At 45.5% G+C, this 23069-nt stretch overlaps 3 protein-coding genes across 3 annotated transcripts in view; 2 read left to right on the top strand and 1 right to left on the bottom strand.

Annotated features, from left to right (window-relative positions):
• Positions 1 to 457: 457 nt before the first annotated feature.
• On the bottom strand, positions 458 to 9913 carry LOC121627595. The gene is made up of 14 exons (XM_041966574.1): positions 9887 to 9913; positions 8772 to 9028; positions 7838 to 8674; positions 6963 to 7745; positions 6778 to 6824; positions 6476 to 6578; positions 6001 to 6337; positions 5755 to 5833; positions 5535 to 5674; positions 5347 to 5450; positions 4408 to 4477; positions 3808 to 3893; positions 3614 to 3725; positions 458 to 1487 (listed from the first exon to the last, which is right to left on the bottom strand). Exons 2-14 carry the CDS (start codon positions 8913 to 8915, stop codon positions 1462 to 1464), a joined length of 2868 nt encoding a protein of 955 aa, XP_041822508.1. The 5' UTR covers positions 8916 to 9028; positions 9887 to 9913; the 3' UTR covers positions 458 to 1461.
• A 1391-nt stretch (positions 9914 to 11304) lies between these two features.
• Positions 11305 to 13751, top strand: lipt1 (lipoyltransferase 1). The gene is made up of 4 exons (XM_041966645.1): positions 11305 to 11522; positions 11906 to 12507; positions 12620 to 12841; positions 13152 to 13751. The coding sequence occupies exons 2-4, from the start codon at positions 11967 to 11969 to the stop codon at positions 13562 to 13564; spliced, it is 1176 nt and encodes a 391-aa protein (XP_041822579.1). The 5' UTR covers positions 11305 to 11522; positions 11906 to 11966; the 3' UTR covers positions 13565 to 13751.
• A 1733-nt stretch (positions 13752 to 15484) lies between these two features.
• Positions 15485 to 23069, top strand: part of eif5b (eukaryotic translation initiation factor 5B) — a 13699-nt gene continuing 6114 nt past the window's right edge. The window contains exons 1-15 of the mRNA XM_041966572.1: positions 15485 to 15590; positions 17758 to 17874; positions 18975 to 19038; positions 19508 to 19669; positions 19832 to 20351; positions 20530 to 20669; positions 20752 to 20829; positions 20922 to 21072; positions 21193 to 21285; positions 21377 to 21463; positions 21548 to 21607; positions 21808 to 22100; positions 22179 to 22286; positions 22402 to 22512; positions 22591 to 22658. Coding sequence (XP_041822506.1) covers positions 15556 to 15590; positions 17758 to 17874; positions 18975 to 19038; positions 19508 to 19669; positions 19832 to 20351; positions 20530 to 20669; positions 20752 to 20829; positions 20922 to 21072; positions 21193 to 21285; positions 21377 to 21463; positions 21548 to 21607; positions 21808 to 22100; positions 22179 to 22286; positions 22402 to 22512; positions 22591 to 22658 — 2087 coding nt within the window. The 5' untranslated portion in view covers positions 15485 to 15555. The remainder of the gene's footprint in view (positions 15591 to 17757; positions 17875 to 18974; positions 19039 to 19507; positions 19670 to 19831; positions 20352 to 20529; positions 20670 to 20751; positions 20830 to 20921; positions 21073 to 21192; positions 21286 to 21376; positions 21464 to 21547; positions 21608 to 21807; positions 22101 to 22178; positions 22287 to 22401; positions 22513 to 22590; positions 22659 to 23069) is intronic.

Below are 23069 nucleotides of genomic sequence, written 5' to 3'. Positions count from 1 at the left end.
AGAAACACGACAGAGAATCACGAGAAAGAAACACGACAGAGAAACACGACGGAGAAACACGACGGAGAAACACGACGGAGAATCACGACGGAGAAACACGACGGAGAAACACGACGGAGAAACACGACAGAGAAACACGACAGAGAAACACGACAAAGAAACACGACGGAGAAACACGACGGAGAAACACGACAAAGAAACACGACGGAGAAACACGACGGAGAAAACACGAGAAAGAAACACGACGGAGAAACACGACGGAGAAACACGACAGAGAATCACGAGAAAGAAACACGACAGAGAAACACGACGGAGAAACACGACGGAGAAACACGACGGAGAATCACGACGGAGAAACACGACGGAGAAACACGACGGAGAAACACGACGGAGAAACACGACAGAGAAACACGACAAAGAAACACGACGGAGAAACACGACGGAGAAACACGACAAAGAAACACGACGGAGAAACACGACGGAGAAAACACGAGAAAGAAACACGACGGAGAAACACGACAGAGAAACACGACGGAGAAACACGACAGAGAATCACGAGAAAGAAACACGACAGAGAAGCGCGAAGGAGAAACACGAGAAAGAAACACGACGGAGAAACACGACGGAGAAAACACGAGAAAGAAACACGACAAAGAATCACGAGAAAGAAACACGACGGAGAAACACGACGGAGAAACACGACGGAGAAACACGACAAAGAATCACGAGAAAGAAACACGACGGAGAAACACGACAGAGAAACACGACGGAGAAAACACGAGAAAGAAACACGACGGAGAAACACGACGGAGAAAACACGAGAAAGAAACACGACGGAGAAACACGACAAAGAATCACGAGAAAGAAACACGACGGAGAAACACGACAGAGAAACACGACGGAGAAAACACGAGAAAGAAACACGACGGAGAAACACGACAAAGAATCACGAGAAAGAAACACGACGGAGAAACACGACGGAGAAAACACGAGAAAGAAACACGACGGAGAAACACGACAGAGAAACACGACGGAGAAACACGACAGAGAATCACGAGAAAGAAACACGACAGAGAAGCGCGAAGGAGAAACACGAGAAAGAAACACGACGGAGAAACACGAGAAAGAAACACGACGGAGAAACACGACGGAGAAACACAACGGAGAAACACGACGGAGAATCACGAGAAAGAAACACGACAGAAACACGACAGAGAAACATGACTGGATATTTTTTATTATTCAGTTCGTCCAAAGATATTTTCATCAATACAACAACATGACTTCTGACATCAGAAAAGCAAATTGGAAATGTGTGTGTGTGTGTGTGTGTGTGTGTGTGCGTGTATGTGTGTGCGTGTGTGTGTGTGTGTTTGTGTGTGTGTGTGCGTGCATTTGTGTGTGTGTGTGTGTGTGTGTGTGTGTGTGTGTGTGTGTGTGTGTCCAGTCCTTCACGAAGCATCATGACATCTTTGACGACCTTTGACCTTGGCGAGACACAGAGAGGAACAGAAGAAGACGTTTTAACGGCCACGATGACTCAAACACACGATGAATGAATGAAAATTTATTTCAGTCATTAAAGATATGCAGTTTACCAGAAAATACAATTATGATGACAAATAACCAAACCGAAAAGGCATAGGCTGAAGCTAACGCTATCGTAATCTCGATCAGGTGTTTGATCGATAACCAATCACTCATCGATGACTCAGTCACTGAACTCTGCTCTGGAACAAAAACTCCTCTTAAACCTGAAAATCAATGACAGTAAACTTCAGGTAGATTGAAAGGATGAGATCAATAGTTGAAATGAAAGCACCTCCCGGTAATTATCAATACACACGATGGCCGCTGGCCAAAAGTATGTAGACACCAATGTGTGACATCCCAACATGAGTCATTAATCTGCTGCTTAAAAGCCCCCACTCTCGGGGAATTGTTGGTCTTGACTTGGAGCCTGTCTTGTGACTTGATTTGGGACATCAGGTCTCGACTCCAGAGTTGTGGGTCTTGACTTGGGACTTGTTCATACCTTGGAACTTGCCTTTTGACGGGTCAGCCATGACTTGGGACTTAACTTTGGACTTAATGGTCTTGACTTGGTTCTTGATATGGGACTTGTTGGTCTCAATTCAGAATCTGATGCATGACCTGATTTGGGATTTGTTGGTCTTGGCTTGGAGTTTGACTTGAGACTTGAGTTTTGAATTAACTTGGGACGCCTTTGTCTTGCTTGTGGTTTGCCTTCCGACTTGTCTGTCTTACTTTGGGACTTTATGTCCTAACTTGGGTCTTGTTAGTTCTGGTTTAGCACATTAGTTGGTACTTGTTGGTCTCAGCTGGGGACCTGACATGGATTTAACTTGGGACTTGTTAGTCTTGACTTGGGACTTAAGACTTGCTTGTAACTCGTAAAACACAACAAACCGGAGTGCGTACGACGTGGTCGATGCCTTTGGCCACATAGCGTGTAAACTCTGGTTCAGTACATGTGACTGAAAACAGTCTGAGGAACAAAGTAAAGAAAAGTTTCCAGATGAGCGAACAGTTTCTGATCTAAAGTCATCCGACAGAATCAAAACTGAACACAAGCTGAAGTGGAACGAACTGATGGAAACCTTTCAAAATAAAGCTGATAGAAATCTATGATGAGAAAATTAAAACTGACTCACTGAGGTCTGACACATACACACACACACACACACATGCACACACACACACACACAAGCACGCACACACACACACACACACACACAAACAAGCACGCACACACACACACATACACACACACACACACTGGCTATTTGAAATGTCAAGTCACAGTTTGTTCAGAAAACTGCCGGCTCTGACAGGAAGTGTGTGTTGTGTGGGTGTGTTTCGGAGTGTGTATTTTGTGCTTCAGTGTGTGCAGTGATAACAGGAATTTGGTTTCAGTGGTTTTTATTCATTCAGGCTTGAGTTTCATTTGTGCTCACGGTGACTGAAGTGACTGACCCGAAACTGTGAACCGAGCGCCGGCTGGAGCTCGAACTGTGTCGGCATTTCACACTTTGACTGTCGAGCCTTCGGCGACGGCCTGAAGGCTCGACAGCGTCTCCGACTGTCTAAACCCTCTGCTCTGAAGCTTTGAGAGAAAATGTGTGAATCTGAAAAAAGTGCTGAGTCATTCATGACTCTTCTTGTTCCTGAGTACTTGAGCCAGTGTTCAGAGTGGTGGAATGTAACTAAGTACATTTACTTATTTAGTATTTCCATTGTATTCTGCTCCACTACACTTCAGAGGGGAATATTGGACTTTTTAATCCACTACATTTCTTTGGCTGCTTTAGTTGCATGTTGTTTTTTACAGATTAATACAAAGTACAGCTAATATTCAGCAATAATCAACTAACACATTATGTTGTTTGATGATAAAGATACTCTGCAGTATCTAAGTATTAATGCATCAGTAATTGTAATCCAGTAATATATCCTGAAATTTGTCATTCTGCATAAAGAGTACTTTAATTATAGTCACAGTGACAGTTGGAGAACAATCCTTCGCCATTGCCGCTGGTTGATGTGAAGTGCATTCTGGGATATTTTCTGTCAGATCTGAACAGCTTCTTACATTTGTGTCGCGCAGTGACGGTCAGTCTGGCCGGGGTCCTCGCGCTCAGACTCAGCTTCTTCTTCCACAGGTAATAAAACTCCACACACTGAGAGAGGGACTTAGTCTGAACCTGAACACAAACAATGACCCATGAACTCATCACACGAAGCGGGCCAGCCCGAGCCGACGTTCGAACACGTGCGGAGACTTACGGCTTTCTGGATCCTGCCGAAGTCTTTATGATGAAGCTGCAGGGATTTGAGCAGCGACGTCTTCTCTGCCGCGCTCCAGCTGACACCTACGAGACAACACGTTTCACACGATGAGCATCATAACCCTGATTTGTGTCTGTCAGGATACCAGACGAAGGAGTCACAACCGTTACTTCAGCAAAAGTCCTGAATTCAAAATGTTACTCAAGTAAAAGTATAGAAGTATCAGCAAAATGCATCTAAAAGTAAAAGTATATTATTATAGCATATTATTCTATTTAATCTGAAATGAATATATGTATACTTCATGTTGAGTTTCTATAGTTGGAGCCAGTTTTAGATGCTTTGTCTGTTACTGGGTAGAGTCATGTAGTATTTCTTCACATCAGATATCACGAATCATACGTCAAGTGTAAAAAAGATGTTGTGGAATAAAAAGAACAATATTTAGAATAAAGCAGAGTAAAATGAAAATACCCAAGGAAAGTGTCAACATGTCAAAATTGTACTTCAGTACAGTACTTGAGTAAATGTACTTCGTTACTTTCCACCACTGTATGAAACATGGATTGCTGGTATAAAGCAGAATGCAGTCTGTACTTGGATGCTGTTGAGCTGTCTGGTTGTTGTTGGAGGTTTCAGGAGCTGATAGCAGCTTCTCCACTGTCAGCTGGAAGACAAAAACAAAATGCTAAGAACGCGATCAAGGCTAACAGTTCAACTGGCTAGTTATGTCCGCAAACATACGTCAAACTTCAGTTCTCTCGTGGTTCATTGGTCCATCTGAATTTAATGCACGTTCTTCGTACAGTTAAAGGAACAGTTCAGCATTTTGAGAAAAACTCAGGGTGTCATGATGTCATTAGCCTAGGTTAGCATAAACAATGTACATATTTTTGGCGTGTATATGTGCACGTACATGTGACTGTATATCTTCCCTGCTAATTTTTTTTTAGTTCCTATTTATTTCTTCCTTCATGCTACTTTTCTCTACTTACTCTTCTGTTCTGTGTGTAATGACAACAAAGCCGAAGCTGGGAAGTTTTTCTGCTGAAACTCCTTCTTGTTGAACGGTCGGTGACGTGACTGTGCGCAGCGTCCTTCAGTCTCGTCACCACAGTGAGGTTGTGAGGTTTGTCACCATCGAGTCTATTCAAAGACCAAAACCAAAAACCTGCAGAATCTATCGAGCTGCACTGAAGCTGGAGATGCTGCACAGTTCTGGACAACACTGCACCGTTTGTAAAGAAGGACTCTCCTTCCACTCTCAGAAAGGAAGCTAATAAATACAGTATATTTCCCAAAATGTTGAACTATTCCTTTAAAGCCAAAGCTTTCAGTCAAGGTGGATGTTATAGTTTGAAGCCAGTTATTTTTAGGTAATTAGTAGAAGAACATCTGAATGTGGATCATCATCACTTATTAGCTGATTAGACCAACAGCGCACATAGAGATTTTTAGACATCTTATTTTCTAAATGATCAAAATCCAGCGGCTCACAGTTCAGAGCAACAGACCAAACAACCAATGAGATTTTACCAGGAAGTCCCCTCTGCACTCCGATAGGACATGGAGGGCGGACTCTGGGCTGGCCCCCCCTCCTGGCACCACGCTGGAGCTAGCCATCATCAACAGAGCTTCAACTGGATGAACAATGTGTCAATCAAAAAAATCGTCCAATGATTATCATGATTATATCAATAATGAGAACATTCATGTGTGGGTACCTCTCTGTTTGTTGACAGGATGCTCCAGCTCATCCTGTGGAGTCCACAGCAGCAGTGCATTGTGGGAGTCGAAGTGTGCATTTCCCCGGCCCTGCAGAGGTGGGATTTCGGCCTGGAGGCCCCGCCCTACATTGATGCGCCTGTGATTGACAACTCAGCGTGAGCAGGTGATCAGACAGTGACATCTCTGCACAAAATGAGGATGATCGGTTTTACGCACGGCTTATTGGTTCCTGTTGTTAGTGTTCCAGGAGGAGGAGAGGCTGTCTCCATGGCAACAAGATCATTGAGTCCATCTGCTAATCAGAGACATGACGTTTAATCATGTCCTGGTTATCCAGTTAGCAGAGGAAACGATAAAGTCCTATGTTGCTTAGTTTTTGTGTCAGTTCAGTTTTTTATTCTAACAGTAAATCGACAAAGTGTGTGTGTATGTTTGTTTTCATGATGCTGTATTTCTACTTACTGTGTGTGTTGTGAAGCTGCACAGTCTGCACCCTCTGCTGCCTCCTGCTGGTCAGGGAGCAGTACAACCCTGGCCCCGCCCTGAGGGGACACAGCATGGGCGGAGGGGTGTAGTGCACACCATCACCCCCGGTAACCACCCCATCATCACCTCCACCGCTGACGACCTCATCCTCGTCCTTTAGGTGCAGCAAGCTGCGATAGAGCACGGAGCGTCTGCTGGCTGCAGCGAGGCGACTGCATCTCCCCTGTGCGCTCCCTCTGGATTGGACGGGCACGTTGACGGGCATCGCCATGGAGACTGGAGAGGCTGGGACCAGTGGGGAGGAGTCTTCACCCTGGAGAAATTCCTGAATACTCATGAGGTCGGTTTGCACTGTTGCCCCGTCAAGCACAAGAGACCACAAGGGGGCAGCCTTTCCAGCAGTGTGTGTGTGTGTGTGTGTGTGTGTGTGTGTGTGTGTGTGTGTGTGTACCTTGTTCAACCATGTAACTGATCTGGAGCCGCTGTGGGAGCGCATGTGTCCGTTTAACGCCGGCAGACTACTGAAGTCACGCTTACACAATGTACACAGTAACCTAAAACACACACACACACACACACACACACACACACACACACCATGGAATAGATTACATCAGAATAAACGGTTTAAAAGAAAATGTTGAGCTCATAAAACATTTTATATTTTGTAAATCTGGAAAAGGATCCTGTGCGTCATCATCATCATCGTCATCATCTTCATCATCATCATCATATCACCTTCATTCAGGTTACCTGCAGTCTCCAACCTCAGCGCTGTTTTTAGGTTTTGGCCGTTTTATCTGAAAATGAACAAAATCAAATCAATTTAAATCAATTTGAAATATAATTTATCACTATTTTTATTCTGACCTGAAAAATGACCACAATCATGGTTACAGCTGAACTACCAATAACTGCATGTTTTTGTTCAGACACACCCATGTCCAGTCCGTTTGATCGTTTCCTCCTCCTCTTCCTCCTCCTCCTCCTCCTCCACACTCAGCAGGAGGGCCTGGAGGCTGGGCAGTGCTGCTGCCATCCTCTCCTCTTCCCTGTGGAGAGAAACTGCTCTCAGAGTTCCCGGCGGCGTCGAGGAGGCCCGTCTGGTCCTGGATCAGCTCGTTTTGGCTCCGGAGGAGGTGTGGGTTTGTCTGACGCAGGTGGTGCTGACCGGGGTCAGAGGTCAGGGGGTAAGTGTCGTACTCCTGTCGACAGCAGCTGAGGGTTTTGTCTCGGCTCAGCTGTCTGGATGCTTGTGTGTGAAAATCCACTCTCTCTTCCCTGGGGTGCATTTGAGGGACTGGGCTGGAGATAGTCGGGGTTTGTGGGTAATGAGGACTCAGACCAGGTGTGTTGGGGCTACAGAAGGGCTGGGGGCCGTTTTTGTCATGGCAACTGTCATGGAAAAACTGCGTGCTGGAGAAGTCTTCGGCAGGTGATGAGCCGAACTCCACGGAGCTCAGTCTCCCCAGGGTGACTTCTTCAGACATGGAGTCCAGTGAGGAGCACTGCAGCTGGGACAGAGTTGGCCCAGGAGGTCTCCAGGTGTCCTGAACTGGACCAGGTGTGTCGCCCTGTTTGTACACATCACCGGTGAGGAGTGTGTGGGTGTTATAGGGCAGTCTGTGTGTGTCCTCCAGTTCATCTCTGTGGTGAGTACCGCCAGTACTGAACTGGTTCTCGTTCTGGAGCTGGAGGTCCAGGTGGGCTGTGGTCTGGTTCTGTTTTAGATCGGACACAGACAGAATGTAATGCTGTGATGGGAGTCAGTGACGTTTCTGGTTCTGGTTATTGTTGGAGTGGAGCATCTTACCTGGCGGGAGTAACTGCAGCTCCTCAGCAGGTAGGAAGGTTCAGAAGGTGGTTCAGCTCTGCTCCAGCTTGGATGATCTGAACCTGGATCATGATTTTGGCTGGAAAGGTGGGGCAAGGAGAGGAGGTGAGGGGAGGTCACCTGATGATGAGGGGGGTGAGGGGAGGTCACCTGATGATGAGGGTGGTGAGGGGAGGTCACCTGGTGATGAAGGAGGTGAGGGGAGGTCACCTGATGATGAGGGATGTGAGGGGAGGTCACCTGGTGATGAGGGAGGTGAGGGGAGGTCACCTGGTGATGAGGGAGGTGAGGGGAGGTCACCTGATGATGAGGAAGGTGAGGGGAGGTTACCTGGGTCTGAGGAAAGAGGTGAGGGGAGGTCACCTGGTGATGAGGGAGGTAAGGGGAGGTCACCTGGTGATGAGGGAGGTGAGGGGAGGTCACCTGGTGATGAGGGAGGTGAGGGGAGGTCACCTGATGATGAGGAAGGTGAGGGGAGGTTACCTGGGTCTGAGGAAAGAGGTGAGGGGAGGTCACCTGGTGATTAGGGAGGTAAGGGGAGGTCACCTGGTGATGAGGGAGGTAAGGGGAGGTTACCTGATGATGAGGGATGTGAGGGGAGGTTTCCTGGGTCTGAGGAAAGAGGTGAGGGGAGCTTGGCTGGGGCTGATTGTGGAGGTGAGGGGAGGTTACCTGGGTCTCAGGTACAATGTGAGGGCTGGAGAGGTGAAGGGAGGTCACTTGGGGAGGAGGCAGATGATGAGGAGAAGTTACCTGGGCCTCAGGGAGGTGAGGTGAAGATATTTGGGTCTGAGATGTGAGGTGATAGGAGGGTACCTGAGGATGAGGAAGAGCACAGATAAGTAAATAATTAGTTAGTGCACAAATACAAAAATAAGAAAGTACGTTGAAAAGTGTGTAAATAAGTCAGAACCTCGGTATGAGGAGCGTTTCCATGGTTTCCAGGTGACGAGGGCGAAGAGAGGGAAGGAGATGAAGAGGTGAAAGGAGATGACTGGGATAGAGAGGAGGGATGGATGATGGGAGGCAGAGAGGAACATGGCCACAAGTCAGACATGATGTCACGCACACACACACACCTTTTAAGGCAGATACCAGGTGTGTGTATGTGCGTGACACGTGCGCAGCAGGTCGTGTGCTCTCTGGAACGCGTCTTCACGTGAGTCTGATCTGCAGGACGACACAAAGGAGGTGCAGTCAGTAAAACTCTGTGGTGATGATGCACTCTGAGGTGGAGCCGGTGTCTCCTGTCGTCCCAGTTTGGACACCTGGGACACATTATTGTCTCTGAGTGGACACCTGGGGGTTGTTGTCATGTTCTAAGTATTTTTGTTAGTTGCCATGACTTTTATTTTTGTCTTTGCTACATTACATGTTTGTATCTCCTCACAGAAATCCCGTATAAATCAAACCAATGGATTCATAAAGACTGCCGGTTGCTGCAGGAACAGATCTGAACTGCTTGACTTGAGCTTGTCTCTGACTTGATCTCAGTCCGTCCAGTTTGTCCAACTACCTGTTTTCAACTCTAATGCACTGAAATTTGCAACCTGGCAACCCTTTCCTCGGTTTCCCTGTTTGTTTTACTGGACGTTACTGTGCTTTAACTGGTGTTACTGGCTTGTAAAGCGGGTCACACAGCAGCTCAAGCTAAGTGTGAACGTGTGACAGCGGGACACATCGAAGAATTCACACCCAGAGACGATTAAAACCGAGCTTCTCTTAAAGTGACATGTCAAGTTTAATTTCACACGCAGATGAACACAAATGTATTCCGTTATTTTAAGTTATTTTCCATCATTCAGAAACAGTTAGCACGCACATACAAACCTGCCTGTAACAGAGTCGCCATTTCAAGCATTTATAATGACACATTATTTATAATGTGTCAATCTAAAAGATTGACAGTGTTGTTTGTGATAAATAAAAGTACAAACAGTAAATAACAACAAAAAAAACAGAGTAACAGTACTGATCAAAAACCAACAGTTAGTTTTAGAATACAGTCTAAACGAAATAACATCTCACCTGAAACATCATCGACTGCGACTGATCTCCGACTGTGTGTGTGTGTGTGTGTGCTGTCAGGATGTGGTCACATGTTCTTCCTCTCTCTGGTTGTCTCTCTGCTTCTTCCTCATGATGATGATCTCAGAGGCTGATGAAACGGAAAAGGCCACATAACACATAAAGCTGAACATATGATACAATTTAAATAAAAAAACAAGTAAAATTAATTAAAAAAACAAATTGCGAAATGACGTTTTATTTTTGTACTCTCATAAAGTTGAAGGTATCACTGTAGTTAGTACTTTAATTTACAGTTTGAACAGTATAGAGTGTATTTTTATCATCTCCTGATCACCCAAAACTGTCATGAAACAATGAAACAGATTATTAAACCTTTTTTTTTCTGTTTTCTCGACTTCATGTCGCAACTTTCCAGAATTTAGAAATTACAAAATTGTTCACATCTGTAAGATTCTGAAAATGAATGGAGCCTGACTAAGTTTTGCTTTCATATAAATTAAAGACCAAACATATTTTATTAGATTTTTTTGATGTGTTGTATTCATCATGTCTATTTATTAATTCTTTTTTCTTTTCGTTTTGTTTTCATCCCAGACATATGTCAGAGCTCTGCATGCCATGGCGGCTATTCTGCCGAATTGTTTGTACTTTAATTATTCAATACAGCAAATTTCTCTGCAATCGGAACGCTTGTCGGTCAGACCGCAGCACAGCACGGTGGCTTTACGGTGTGGGACCGAGGTCAGAGCCAAGAGTCAAGTAGCACACAATCAGACCGGTATTGTGGGTTTCAAGCGATTTTATCCTTCAGAATAAAAGCAAACAATTGTTACTTTTTCCAAACAATAATTGTGCAATGCTTAAAATGTATTTGCATTTTTTTTTGATTTTTTTTTAATCAATAGAACATCACAAATATACAACACATGCTTACAAAACCAGTTGTGACAGGGAAATAACCACGGAGTATTATGAGATAGAATTAATAATAATAAAAAACTAGATAAAATAAAAAAAAACATACTGTGTTTAACAAAAATATGAGTTCACAGCTTTTTTCACAGTTTAACATGGCCAACCACAGGGTTTAAGAAATACTGAGGTCATGAATCCCACGACACACCTCCAGCCCACACAGCTAAATGAAATATCTAAATATGTTGTCACATTTTGTAGTGTTCTAACGATCAAATTCTATTTTTCTGTACATTTTAGGACTCTATATAATGCTGTTTCAAACCACTCCCCACTTCGGTGACATTTTAGGACAGAAACACTAAACCTACTTATTTTGGGGGGGCCCAAAGGAATCACATGTAAAAATAGAAGCTCTGCGTTTTGTTTTGGCGTGTCGCTTTTATTTTGAAGATTGAGAACGGAAGTTGTTTGTCATATTTGATGCCGGTCCGCTCGTGCCACCATCGGTTCAGGTCAGAACGGGACCAACGCTTCTCTGCTATATCTCAAACTTAATCTGTCAAACTGTTTGTCAACGACTTTTGTTAAAATGTAAGGAATTAAAGTTATAATTTGGGTTGTGACAATAGCAGCACGACGCTGGAGCTAATGCTAAAGCTAGCAAACAGCGGTTTGGCTAGTGTCAACCGACTGCAGGACTTCTCGAGAAGGATGGGTCAGTGTCGTCATTCTTCTAATGAGAGACAGTTCATGAAAATGTTATTAAAAACAAAAAGATGTAGTAACTGTTTTGCTTTATTTTTTTAAATTTAACGCCACCTGTTAACCAATTAGTTAAGTGTAATTTGGGGTGCCAGTTCATTAGCTGTTGATGAACACGTCTACAGGCAAGCACACACTTCATCATACAGTATATGGACAGTTCAGTTTCGAGTGATTAAATTCACATAAATATGTATCTTCCTTCAAGGAAACCCCTCCTGAAATCAGCATTATTTCCCCAGGAATTATTTAGTTGTTTTAGTTGACTTTAAAGATTTAATGAAACATAATTTGGTTTACATTGTTGACATCAAGTCTTCATCTTGTTGTTTTTAGACGTGTGAGGTTTTGTTGCAGTCAGCTTTCATCTGCAGCTGTGACGGAGCTGTGAAAGGCCATGATGTCACACATCAGGAGGACGTTGTCTCTTTTAAGAGGCTGCTCAGGTGTTTCCAGGTGTCAAACCAGCAACCAGCCAGCTCGGACCAGCTCCACCTCCAGCAGCGGCCTGGTCATGGCCTCCGACAGCAGTAAGATAGGGCTGGTCCTCCAGTCCCAATCCACCGATGTATACCAGAATCTGGCTCTGGAGGACTGGATTGATGCCAATATAGACCTGGAGCAGCGCAGCATCCTGCTACTGTGGAGGAACAGGCCGGCCGTGGTCATCGGGCGCCATCAGAACCCCTGGACCGAGTGCAACCTGTCAGCCATGAGGACGGCGGGAATCCCTCTGGCCCGCAGGCGAAGTGGCGGCGGGACCGTCTTCCACGACCTCGGGAACCTCAACCTGACCTTCTTCACCTCCAAGAAGGCGTACGACCGGCAGAGGAACCTGAAGGTCATCACAGAGGCTCTGAGGCGGCTCCGGCCGGGACTGGACGTCCAGGCCACCGACAGATTTGACATTTTACTGAACGGACACTTCAAGATCTCAGGTAGGGAGGGGCGACTGACGAACAACACGAGAAGCTGGCGTAATTATATCGAGGAGAGAGTCAGCTGCAAATCCCAGAGAGCTGCTGTTGTTTATGTTGTTTATGTTTACAGGCAGTGCGTCCAGACTGAGCAGGAAGTCGTCCTACCATCACTGCACGCTGCTTCACTCTGCTGACCGCTCCGCCCTTGCCGCCGTGCTCTGCCACTCTTGCCCAGGTATCTATAGTAATGCCACACCCAGCGTCCCTTCACCTGTCGCCAACCTGGTGGACCACGCCCCCACGCTGCAGTGGGAGGAGCTGCTGGACGCACTGGTGCACCAATACAATGCAGGTACTCTACTGGATTCTGCTGGTGTGATTGAGTCTGTCCAGTTAAAGGCAGGTGGAGTTAAATACAAATACTGAACCACTGCTCTCCAGGAAAATCTGTAGTGACTGAGGCCCTCTGCTGGCCAGATCGTGTAACCACAGCAAGATCTGACCTGCAGTGGTTTAACCTGTCACCTTGCTGTAGTGATGTAGACGTGTACCACAGTACATTGTGACATCACTGTGGGGTGTGGTAACAGATATAACTCAGCACACTTCTTCTCTAACCTAATCTACTGCACTCCACTCTGTCTTGTGATTTAAATGTTCAGAGTTCAGCTTCAACGCTGCATCAACCCTCGTCAACCCAGCTGATGATTCAGCGTTTCCTGGACTCGGCCGGGCGGCGGCGGAGCTGCGTGGCTGGGACTGGACATTCGGTAAAACGCCCAAATTCAGCGTCCAGACCCTACTGGACCTAACGGACGATCGATTGTCTGCTCGCAGCTCCGCCCAGCTGCGCATGGAGGTAAAGAATGGCGTGATCGAAAGCTGCGAGCTGGACGTTCCTGTGGATTGGCTTCCTCAGCGACTGAGCGCCGAGCTGAGCGGCGTGCTGGCCGGTGAGAGGTTTTGTAGGCATCGAGCAGCGGCGGCTGTTGTTGAGCTGCTGCGGTCTGAGAGCGGCGAGCTGCAGAACAGACTGCACAACCTGTGTGACGCTGTGGTGTCTGTGATGGGCTGAAAAGAAACCGATGAAATGAAACAACACGAGCTGTCGGGACAATTTATTGACAAACAGAAAATAAAGTGCTGCTACTCCCCCTAGAGGCTGTAGGGTTAATTACAGCCATGATGTGAGAGTTGACCTTTGTTCAGTAGATCATTTAAAAAAAAAAAAAAAATCTAAGCCATAGCGCCCCCCAGCACAACCAACTACAACCTGGTACTCGATCTATTCCAGCAGTGGAGCTAAACGTAGAGTTTATCCTGAGGGTGGCGATAGAGGGAACATCACAGGGGCGTTGATTTCAGAAGACTTGGTGTTCACATCAGTCAAAGTTGTAATTACAACTGGAGCTGCAGCGATTTGTCGATTAAATGACCGGCAGAAAATGAATCAGTCACGATTTTGAGTTTTGGATAACTGTTTTTCAGCCATAATGCATTAAAAAAGTCTGTGGCTGCAGCTTCTCAAATGTGTGTCTTGTGGTTTTACAAGTAAGTTGAATATTTTTGGACTGTTTGTGGGACAAAACCAGACATGAAGGCTGGTCACTGTTGTCTGATGTTTCATCGACCAAAAGATTAATGGAGAAAATAATCAGCAGATTAACTGATAATGAAAATGATCATTAAATACATCCTTTATTATTACAGGAAACTTCTCTGAAAGATCCGTTACAGTGGAAATGACCTCGGGCTGAATAATACAGAAGTGCCTGTGAACCAAACAAACATGAACGGCTCACGTCAGTCACAGTCAGATGGTTAATGGATGGAAAGTTCTATGATGAGTGCACAGTACTTTTAATCATCCCACGACCAAGACAAATCTGTCACTCACAAATTGATTGACAGGTCTTTCCACAACAGTAAAATCTAGTTGATCATGCTGTTTACTGTCTGTCACACCTGAACGTTGGACTTGGAAAACTGAGAAAACTCATACATGTTTACATAAAACTATTCCACTGCAGTGGACGTATAAATAAAGGCAATCTGAAAATGAAAGCTTACAGTATCTTATATCTTCAAAAAATGGTTAAAAAAATTGCTTTTCTTTAAACCAACATTGTTTATAAATACAGAACAAATATTTGAGATTTTTTAATGCATGAATATGATATTTGGCCATCATTACAACTAAGGTTATTGAGTAAAGCTGTGGCAATAGGAAAAAAGTTAAATGAGAAAATAAATAAAACCAATATATTTTCTAATTTAAGTGAAAAAAGGCCATTTTTGGATTAATATTTTTGACTAATATCTTTGAATTTTGGCTGACCTTTCAAAATAAAGGTATGACAGCTTCAAAGAAGCTGTGACAAGCTAAAAAATGAATATATGTATATAAAATATGTGTGTAAAACTTTCTATGGTCAGTATTCGCGGGTCAAAAATCCTCAGACAGGTCAAGTCGCAGGGCGCATGCGCAGTTCCCCCGATTCGAGCCATGCGTGCTGCTGGGAGCTCTGTTGAAGAAGAGAGACAAACAAGAGGTCTCACTGTGGTGTTTTCTCGTGGAACCAAATGTTCATTACATTTTCTCAGCATGTTGGTGAAACCTGGCCGTTCATTGCAAACATATTTATATTCTATTGGACAGATACCGTCTACATATGTTGCAGATGGGTTTATATTGATATGTGCTTTCTATTGTCTATACATTTACAGTTACTGGTTTTTAGGTGAGACAGTATATGTACTTTTCATGAATAAAGTGACACATGATTTGGGATTTTATATACTGACACATATAACATATATATACATATATTTTATAAATATTTCTTTAGGTTTGTCGTTGCATATTACTATGGTGTTATACATTTTTAATTTTCCGGATGGTCTGATGGTTGTATGGAAACGGCAGCACGGTCACAAAGCATAGGTTGAGGGAAAAGATACGGAGTGAGTCCTCTCCTCTCTGTCCGCAGCCGGCGATCTTTGTCTGATGTGAGCCATCGTGTGTGTCGGCCAGCGGAGAGAGAACCGGAGAACCGCAGCGGCAGGATGGGGAAGAAACAGAAGAAATCCGGGGAGGACAGGTAGAGGAAAGACAACCTGCTGTCACACATCACCTGTCCACACCGACACCCGATAGGGCTCGACTTTCCTGTCCCGTCAGCATCTCAATACAGGCCCGTTAGCCAGCTGGTTACACTGTTAGCATAGCGGCTAGTTACGCTAGCAGATGCTAACCACGAGTCAGGGCTTGTGTGCAGATGATCATTTAAAGAGCCTGAAAATGGCTTAAGACGAATTACACAACTAGCAGGTGAGCCGACGCGGGCTCACCAACCCCATCCTGTAAGGGCTTGTTTACAGCTTTGGTGTTGGGTTTGACGGCGTTAGATAAATAATCAGCCCGGTCAGTTAGCTAGCTTAGCGTTAGCTTTCACAGAGCCGGCTGCTTAACTCCTCTGAGGACTGACTTACTGCTTCAGTATCATTACTCACAGCCAGTAAAATGGGCCCTAAACTGATCTTTAATAGCATGAACTTTAACCTGTGAAAGCTATTTGGTGAATGCTAAGCAGAGCCACAACCGTGGGACTTGACTTAAGCAGCTAAGCTAGTTGTTAGCCTGTGTCTGTTCGTGTGTTGTATTTGTCACAGCGTTGTGAATGTGAGAGTTGACGTTGGCTGCCTATCAGACAAAGCTGATGTAATGCTGGGTATCTGCTCACCTGCTGACCAGCGACTGTTCAGTGACGTCATGTCACACCTGTGTTTCTTTGGTGACAGGTAATTTTATATTATAGTGTACAGTCCTGTTGGTGCTATGCGTTGAGTTGTAAATGAAGACAGTTTTGTCTAAAAAGCAAATTTAATTACAGATAAACTCAACGTGCTTGATATTAGATGCACACAATAAAAAGTAACATCCACAGAGGGTGAATATAATGAATATATATTGATATGAAAGTAACAACAGAGAAAAAAAATCAATAAACTACATCCACCCAGGACTGTAAAGTGTATGTTTTGATCCTGCATGTGTTGCATGTGTGCGTGTATCCCAGAAGCTCAGTGGATGGTAGACAGTCTACAGACTGACTTGATATTTGGATATAAAGAAAGTCAGACAGCTGAGACTCAGAACTGTCCTGGATCAGGACCTCGACTTCACCTGACAAACTGTGGTCCACACACTGTCATTCAGATAGTCGTCAGTAACCTGATTCACAGGGTCCTCATCAGCTGAGACGTGTCAAACATGTCAAATAATAAAGCGTCATAGGAACAACCTAAAGGAGCACCTCAGTCTCAACCCGTGAAGACCAAACAAATGCTGTCAAACAGGTGGAGGTGGAAAGTAACTGAGTACATTCAAATTTGTTCTTTACTTAGTATTTCCATTTTATGCTTAAACATCCAGAGAGAAATATCCTACTTTTATCTCCATGACATTTATTTAACAGTTTTAGTTACTTTTAACGAGCAAAAATATGTGATCAGTTTTCAATGAAGGTATTTTACTTACAGTAAGATTAGAATTGAGTATTTTTATATTGCAGTATTGATCTTTTCACTGCTTTACATTGAAATACAGCAAAGCCTTGACCAGAAACCAGAACTACAAAAATAAAAACTGATGACTGATTGACAGTAATTTGATATGTTTTGAGTGGGGCAGAAACAGGACAAATCTTTATTATTTCATTATTATTGGAGCCAAATCAAACCACAGAATAGTGACTTTAAAAAACACAAAGACAGACGAGGAAACTCTCTTAGAAGTTAACATAATGCAAACAAACCAAAGCCGAAAGTGTCGTCGAATCATTCTGATAATAATAATGAGAAGAGTCTGTTTAATTTTCTGTTCCTGTGTTTTTGTTTTATTCACCCTGATTTTCTTTTCTTTTTTGTTGCTCAGCTTTATTATCTTCTGTTCAGACAGCTTTGATCACAGTAACTTACACGTACAGAAGAATAAATGTGACCCAGGCGACGCTGGGTTTCTGTTGAGTGAAGCTGTTCTCAGATCAGATTCTGCTCGCTGTGTGTCAGGGAGCTGATGGGAAATAAAAGGTTGTGAAGAAAGTGGAGAGTCAGCAGCTTTTCATCTGTTCATATTGTTCTGGCACAGAGAGAGAGAGAGTCCTGCTCATTCTGCTGGTCTCTCTCCACCTCAGTGCCTGGGCTGGTGGTTTATCTAAGCTGGTTATTATCAGGTATTGATTGGTGATATTACTGATTTGTCTTCAGTGCCAAAGACGACGGCATCGACATCGACGCTCTGGCGGCAGAGATCGAAGGAGCCGGAGCCTCTAAAGAGCCAAAAGGGAAGAAGAAGAAGAAAGGAGCCAAGAAGGACGACTTCGAGTAGGACACTTCTTCTCTTTTACCTTCTTCTTCTTTTCTTCCTCTCAAGCTTCGGTCATCAGGTTTCCATCCAAGCGTAGTATGAGTTTTAACCAAAATTAAAATGCAAATGAACCTGCAGCTGGAGTTAGCTCTCCAGTCAGGTGACATTAAATCGTAGCTGAAGGAACTGACACAGGATGGTGCCATGCGTTTTTTATTGTCATGTTGCGGACAGTTAGAGTGAAGTTGATCTCAGGTGTTAGACAAGTATGATATTCAAACAACAGATGGACAGGTGGTAGAATAAGAATAAGTACTGTGATGTGAACAGGTGGAACCAGCACAGTAGAACATGTATGTACAGCGTAGTCAAAGCTCAAACCATCATGGAAATCAGACATTTCCGTGTTAATGTGAGGAAGGTTACGGCCTCCTCATTGCTCCGCAGATCAGAAGTCGTCTTCTCAAACATTCTCAGAGCTCCTCGCTCAGCCTCAACATTTCTAACGAGGAGTCGAAGCTGAGGAGAACTTTGACCTGAGTGAGGAGGCGTGGCCGAGCCCGTCGCCAGCGGCGACTCATACTTTAAAAAGGTGTGATTGGTTGAAAAAAAGACATTTGTAATGATAATGGACAGTGAAACCAATCAGAATTTAGTCTCTATTCAGACACGATGTAATTATGAATAAAACTGATGTATTTTATTATCTCTGTGTAGCCTACAGACACACAGGCCGACCTGCAGTCACCTGCTCACATGCTGACAGTTTGCATGCTGTTTGTTATCTCAGGTTTGTTAGCATGCTCGGTGTTTTAATTGAGCCTGTCAACGAGGAAAATGGCTCAGATTTCATCAGTAGCTGTGATTGTTGGTCAGTTTATAGAGAAACAGCTGCGTTAACGGACAGAATTCCACCATCAATCACCCCAGGAAGCTGCTGTGTCCATGAATGTCCTTCAGTGAGCCTGCAGGTGGAGACATCCACTTTGTCATGTTGCTTCTATCGATGCACCGACTTTTCCATCTCCACAGTAATGCACAAGTTGAAAATGTGCATGGAAACAGGTGGATGGAAAGGCACCTCCTGATGATTTAGCTTGTGTTTGTCCTCCTGCAGTGAGGATGACATCCAGAAGGAGTTGGAGGAGTTGTCTCTGGAGGCTCAGGGAGGGAAAGCAAAGGTAACCACACCTGCGTGCTTTGAGCTGTTTGTCCACCGCGCTGCTCTCTGTCCTCTCACGTTGTCTCACATGAAAGATTTCTGGCTGGATCTGTACGTATGAAACGCTCTGCAGGATCCTCCACCATCATTGTTTTCCTCCACACCCACAGACTTATCTGTCATTGTGTGTGAGTGAGTCTGATCAGTAAACACACTTATATTAAATATTATAGAATATTTATACTTTTTCACTTCTCAGTCGTCTGTTGTGATTAGTTTTAAATTATCGCCCTCTTTGCTACCCTATTTCTCCAAACTCCAGCTAGTGGTGTGATGTTCACCCAATCGATAACACTATCAATAACTCTACCAATACTACTTTTTATGACGCGGTCATATTTCTGCTTTGTGTCTTGAAAATGTCTGATTGTGTTTAAACGTTTAAAACCGCCAAAGTTCAGCAGATTTCATTCCATTTTTCTCTGCAGAAAGCAGACACCATAGAGGAAGCGGAGAGCGTCGAGCCTCCCAAACCAGAGAAGAAGAAGACCAGGAAGGGGAAGAAGGGTGGAGCCAGCCCAGAGGATGAGGAGGGTGATGAAGGTCAGCTGACTGAAGAGAGGAATGGAGAGCAGAAAGACAATAAGAAGGTGAGGAATCAGATTTTTAGATATAAAAACTCCATATTTTAGATGAAATAACTTTCAGCTCTTGTGATTTTCTCCTCTTGGTGCAGGTTTGTCCCTCCTGAGCCTCCGTACTGATCCTTTGTGTTTGCTGTGAGTTTGAAGCTTTTCTCTTTCCGTCTCCAGGCGCCTCCTGCTGCTCCTCCCTCCGACTCCGATGAAGACAGCGGCTCACGTTCTCGCCTCAAGACCAAAGAAGGCAGGAAGGGCGGCAAAAAAGCCTCAATGTCGGAGGAAGAGGAGGGCAAAGACGAAGATAAAGGCGTGAGAAGAGGAGGAGGGGGGAAGGAGGAGGACGACGACTCAGAGGACGAAGAGTTCACCTCCAGGAGAGACAAGAAGAAAAAGAACAAAGGGAAGGCAGCGAAGGCGGAGAGCGAGGATGAGGAGGAGCAGGATGAGGAGGAGGGTGGAGGCTTCAAGATGAAGACGGCGGCTCAGAAGAAGGCGGAGAAGAAGGAGAGGGACAGGAAGAAGAAGGAGGAGGAGAGGATGAAGCTGAAGAAGCTGAAGGAGAAGGAGAAGGAGACCAGCGGGGAGGTTAAGAAAGAGCCAGAGACGAAGGCGGCAGATGCCACGCCCCCTCAGACAGCTCCACCTGCAGCGGCGATGGAGGAACAGGAAGGGGCGGAGCCAGCAGCAGAAGGTAGGATGCCACTTCCTGTCTGTGTGTTTATCAAGCATCCACGCTGGCCCCTGTTTTTCAATCACATTAACGCGTTGATCAAAGAGAAGCGACGGGCAGGAGTCAGCGTTAACGTGTCGTTGATGTCAGCGTGTAATCTGCTGCGTTTTTCTTCTTCTTCTTCTCTGTCGTTCTGCAGAGGAGGCTGAGGGTGACAAGAAGAAAAAAGACAAGAAGAAGAAGAAGGGAGAGAAGGAGGAGAAGGAGAAGGAGAAGAAGAAGGGACCCAGCAAGGCCACAGTGAAGGCCATGCAGGAAGCCCTGGCCAAGATGAAGGAGGTGGGGCATTGTGGGAAATGCAGTCAGCGAGTCATGACAGGAGTCTCATTGATGTCTGAAAGTGATTGTTTGTCGTTTGCAGGAGGAAGAGCGAGCCAAGAGGGAGGAGGAGGAGCGGCTGAAGAGGCTGGAGGAGCTGGAGAAGCAGAGGCAGGAGCAGGTAAAACACCTCCTCCTTTAGCTTCTTTTGTTCGATCTCATCCGTCAGTCTGCGCTGCGACCTTTGACCTCCCCCTGCGTCCGTCCCTGTAGGAGCGTTTGGAGCAGGAGCGCAAGGAGAAGAAGAAGCAGAAGGAGAAGGAGAGGAAGGAGCGTCTGAAGAAGGAGGGAAAGCTGCTGACGAAAGCCCAGAGGGAGGCCCGAGCTCGGGCCGAGGCCACGCTCAAGCTGCTGCAGGCTCAGGGTGAGAGTCCGTCCACCAATCACGTCGCTGCTGCACGTCGTGTTGACCCTTTAAAACTGTACCCAGCTGGAGTGGACTGAATGTTCGCTCTCAGTCCAGTAACCTGTGTTTACTGCGCAGGTGTTGAAGTGCCATCCAAAGACTCGATGCCAAAGAAGAAGCCGGTTTATGGAGACAAGAGGAAGAAGAAGCCCAACGCTCAGACTCCTGAAGGTACCGCCTCTCGTCAGCAGCCGTAACTCATCATTCGCCCGGACAAAAGTTGTCCTGTTCAACAATCTCCCCTTTTCTCCGTCACTGCTAGAAACATCGGAGGTGACTTCGCCGACGTCGGAGACTCCAGAGCCCGTTGCCATGGAGACGGAGGCCGAGAAGCCGGCCGCGGAGACAGGTGAGTGGAGGAGTCAGGAGGGAGGACTGAACAGAGGAAGGGTTTATTATTCTCGCGGTGACGACTTCTTCTTTCTGTGTGCAGAGGTGAAGCCAGACGCTGCCGTCGACGACTGGGAGGCCATCGCCACGGATGAGGAGAAAGGTGAGACCACTGCGAGTGCTGATTTGTTAATAAACGACCAGATGACCGGAGTGGTTCACATTTGTGACGGTATTCTCACACAGCACATTAAAACAGGACCTGAGAGAAGTTTAATGACGATGACATGCGAGCAGAGAATCCTGAAAGTGTGAAATTTGAGGTTGCTGCGGTGACAGAACCGCCGTCTCTCTTTGTCTCAGAGTTAAAGAAAGTCCACATCGAGGTGAAGGAGGAGACCGCCGCTCCACCTCAGCCCACGGGCAGCGAGGAAGACGAGGAGGAGGAAGACGACGAAGAGGACGACGAGGATGAGGAGGAAGAGGACGACGACGAGGAGGAGAGCGACGAGGAGGGGGAGAAGGAGGCGACGGCGGCGGGTCAGGCGAAGAGGAGGGCGGCGAAGGAGAGCGAGGACGAGAGCAGCGAGAGCGACGACGACGACGGCAGGACGAAGGAGGAGCGACTGTACGACCGTGCCAAGAGGAGGATAGAGGTGAGAGAAATGCCGGAGGAGCGAGAGCTCGCCCCTTTGCCCCCGTCTCTGACTGACAGCCTGTGTGTGTTCACATAGAAACGCAGAGCGGAAAACCTGAAGAACACCGACCTGGACAGGCTGAGAGCACCGGTGGTCTGTGTGCTGGGACACGTCGACACAGGAAAGACCAAGATCCTCGATAAGGTGACTGTTCACTGACGGTTTGTTGTTCACTGACGGTCTGTTGTTCACTGACGGTTTGTTGTTGTTCACTGACGGTCTGTTGTTCACTGACTGTGTGTCATCATTATTTGCGTAGCTGCGACACACTCATGTTCAGGACGGCGAGGCTGGAGGAATCACTCAGCAGATCGGAGCCACAAACGTCCCCAGAGAGACGATTGAGGAGCAGACGAGGATGGTTAAAAATGTACGAACACACACACACACAGATTAGATCGGGGCTGGCGTTAGCTCAGTAGTAATTGAAGCGTTTGTGTTTTTGCAGTTTGACAAAGAAAACCTGAAGATCCCCGGCATGCTGATCATCGACACACCAGGACACGAGTCCTTCAGGTAAAACGCACACAGACGCAACAACAACCATCAAAACCAACCAATCACCTTAAAAATGCTCTAATATATTATTAAAACCAGCATTAATCTTTGATGCACAAGTAGTATTCTCCTAACTGTGTACTTGAAGTATTAAAGTAAAAGTTGTGAGTTCATTCTGGATCAATCTGCTGATTATTTCCTCCGTTAATCGATCGATCGTTCGGTTTGGAAACATTGTGAAAATAGTGAGAAATGTGGTGACGATGAGGCCAAAGTGACGCCTTCACAGTGTTTGTTTAGTCCAAAGCTCCACATTATTACAAACACATTCAGAGGAAAAGCAGCAAATCAAACATCAAATGATTTTTAAACAATTATAAATAGTTGCAAAGTAAATGTGGCTGAGTAAAAAGTAGTGGCATGAAAAGG

This window comes from Chelmon rostratus, chromosome 24 (genome assembly GCF_017976325.1).
Source record: "Chelmon rostratus isolate fCheRos1 chromosome 24, fCheRos1.pri, whole genome shotgun sequence".
In the NCBI taxonomy this organism is placed as follows: domain Eukaryota; kingdom Metazoa; phylum Chordata; class Actinopteri; order Chaetodontiformes; family Chaetodontidae; genus Chelmon; species Chelmon rostratus.
Note: the sequence above shows the minus strand (reverse complement) of the source record. Positions and strands in the feature narration are given on the sequence as shown.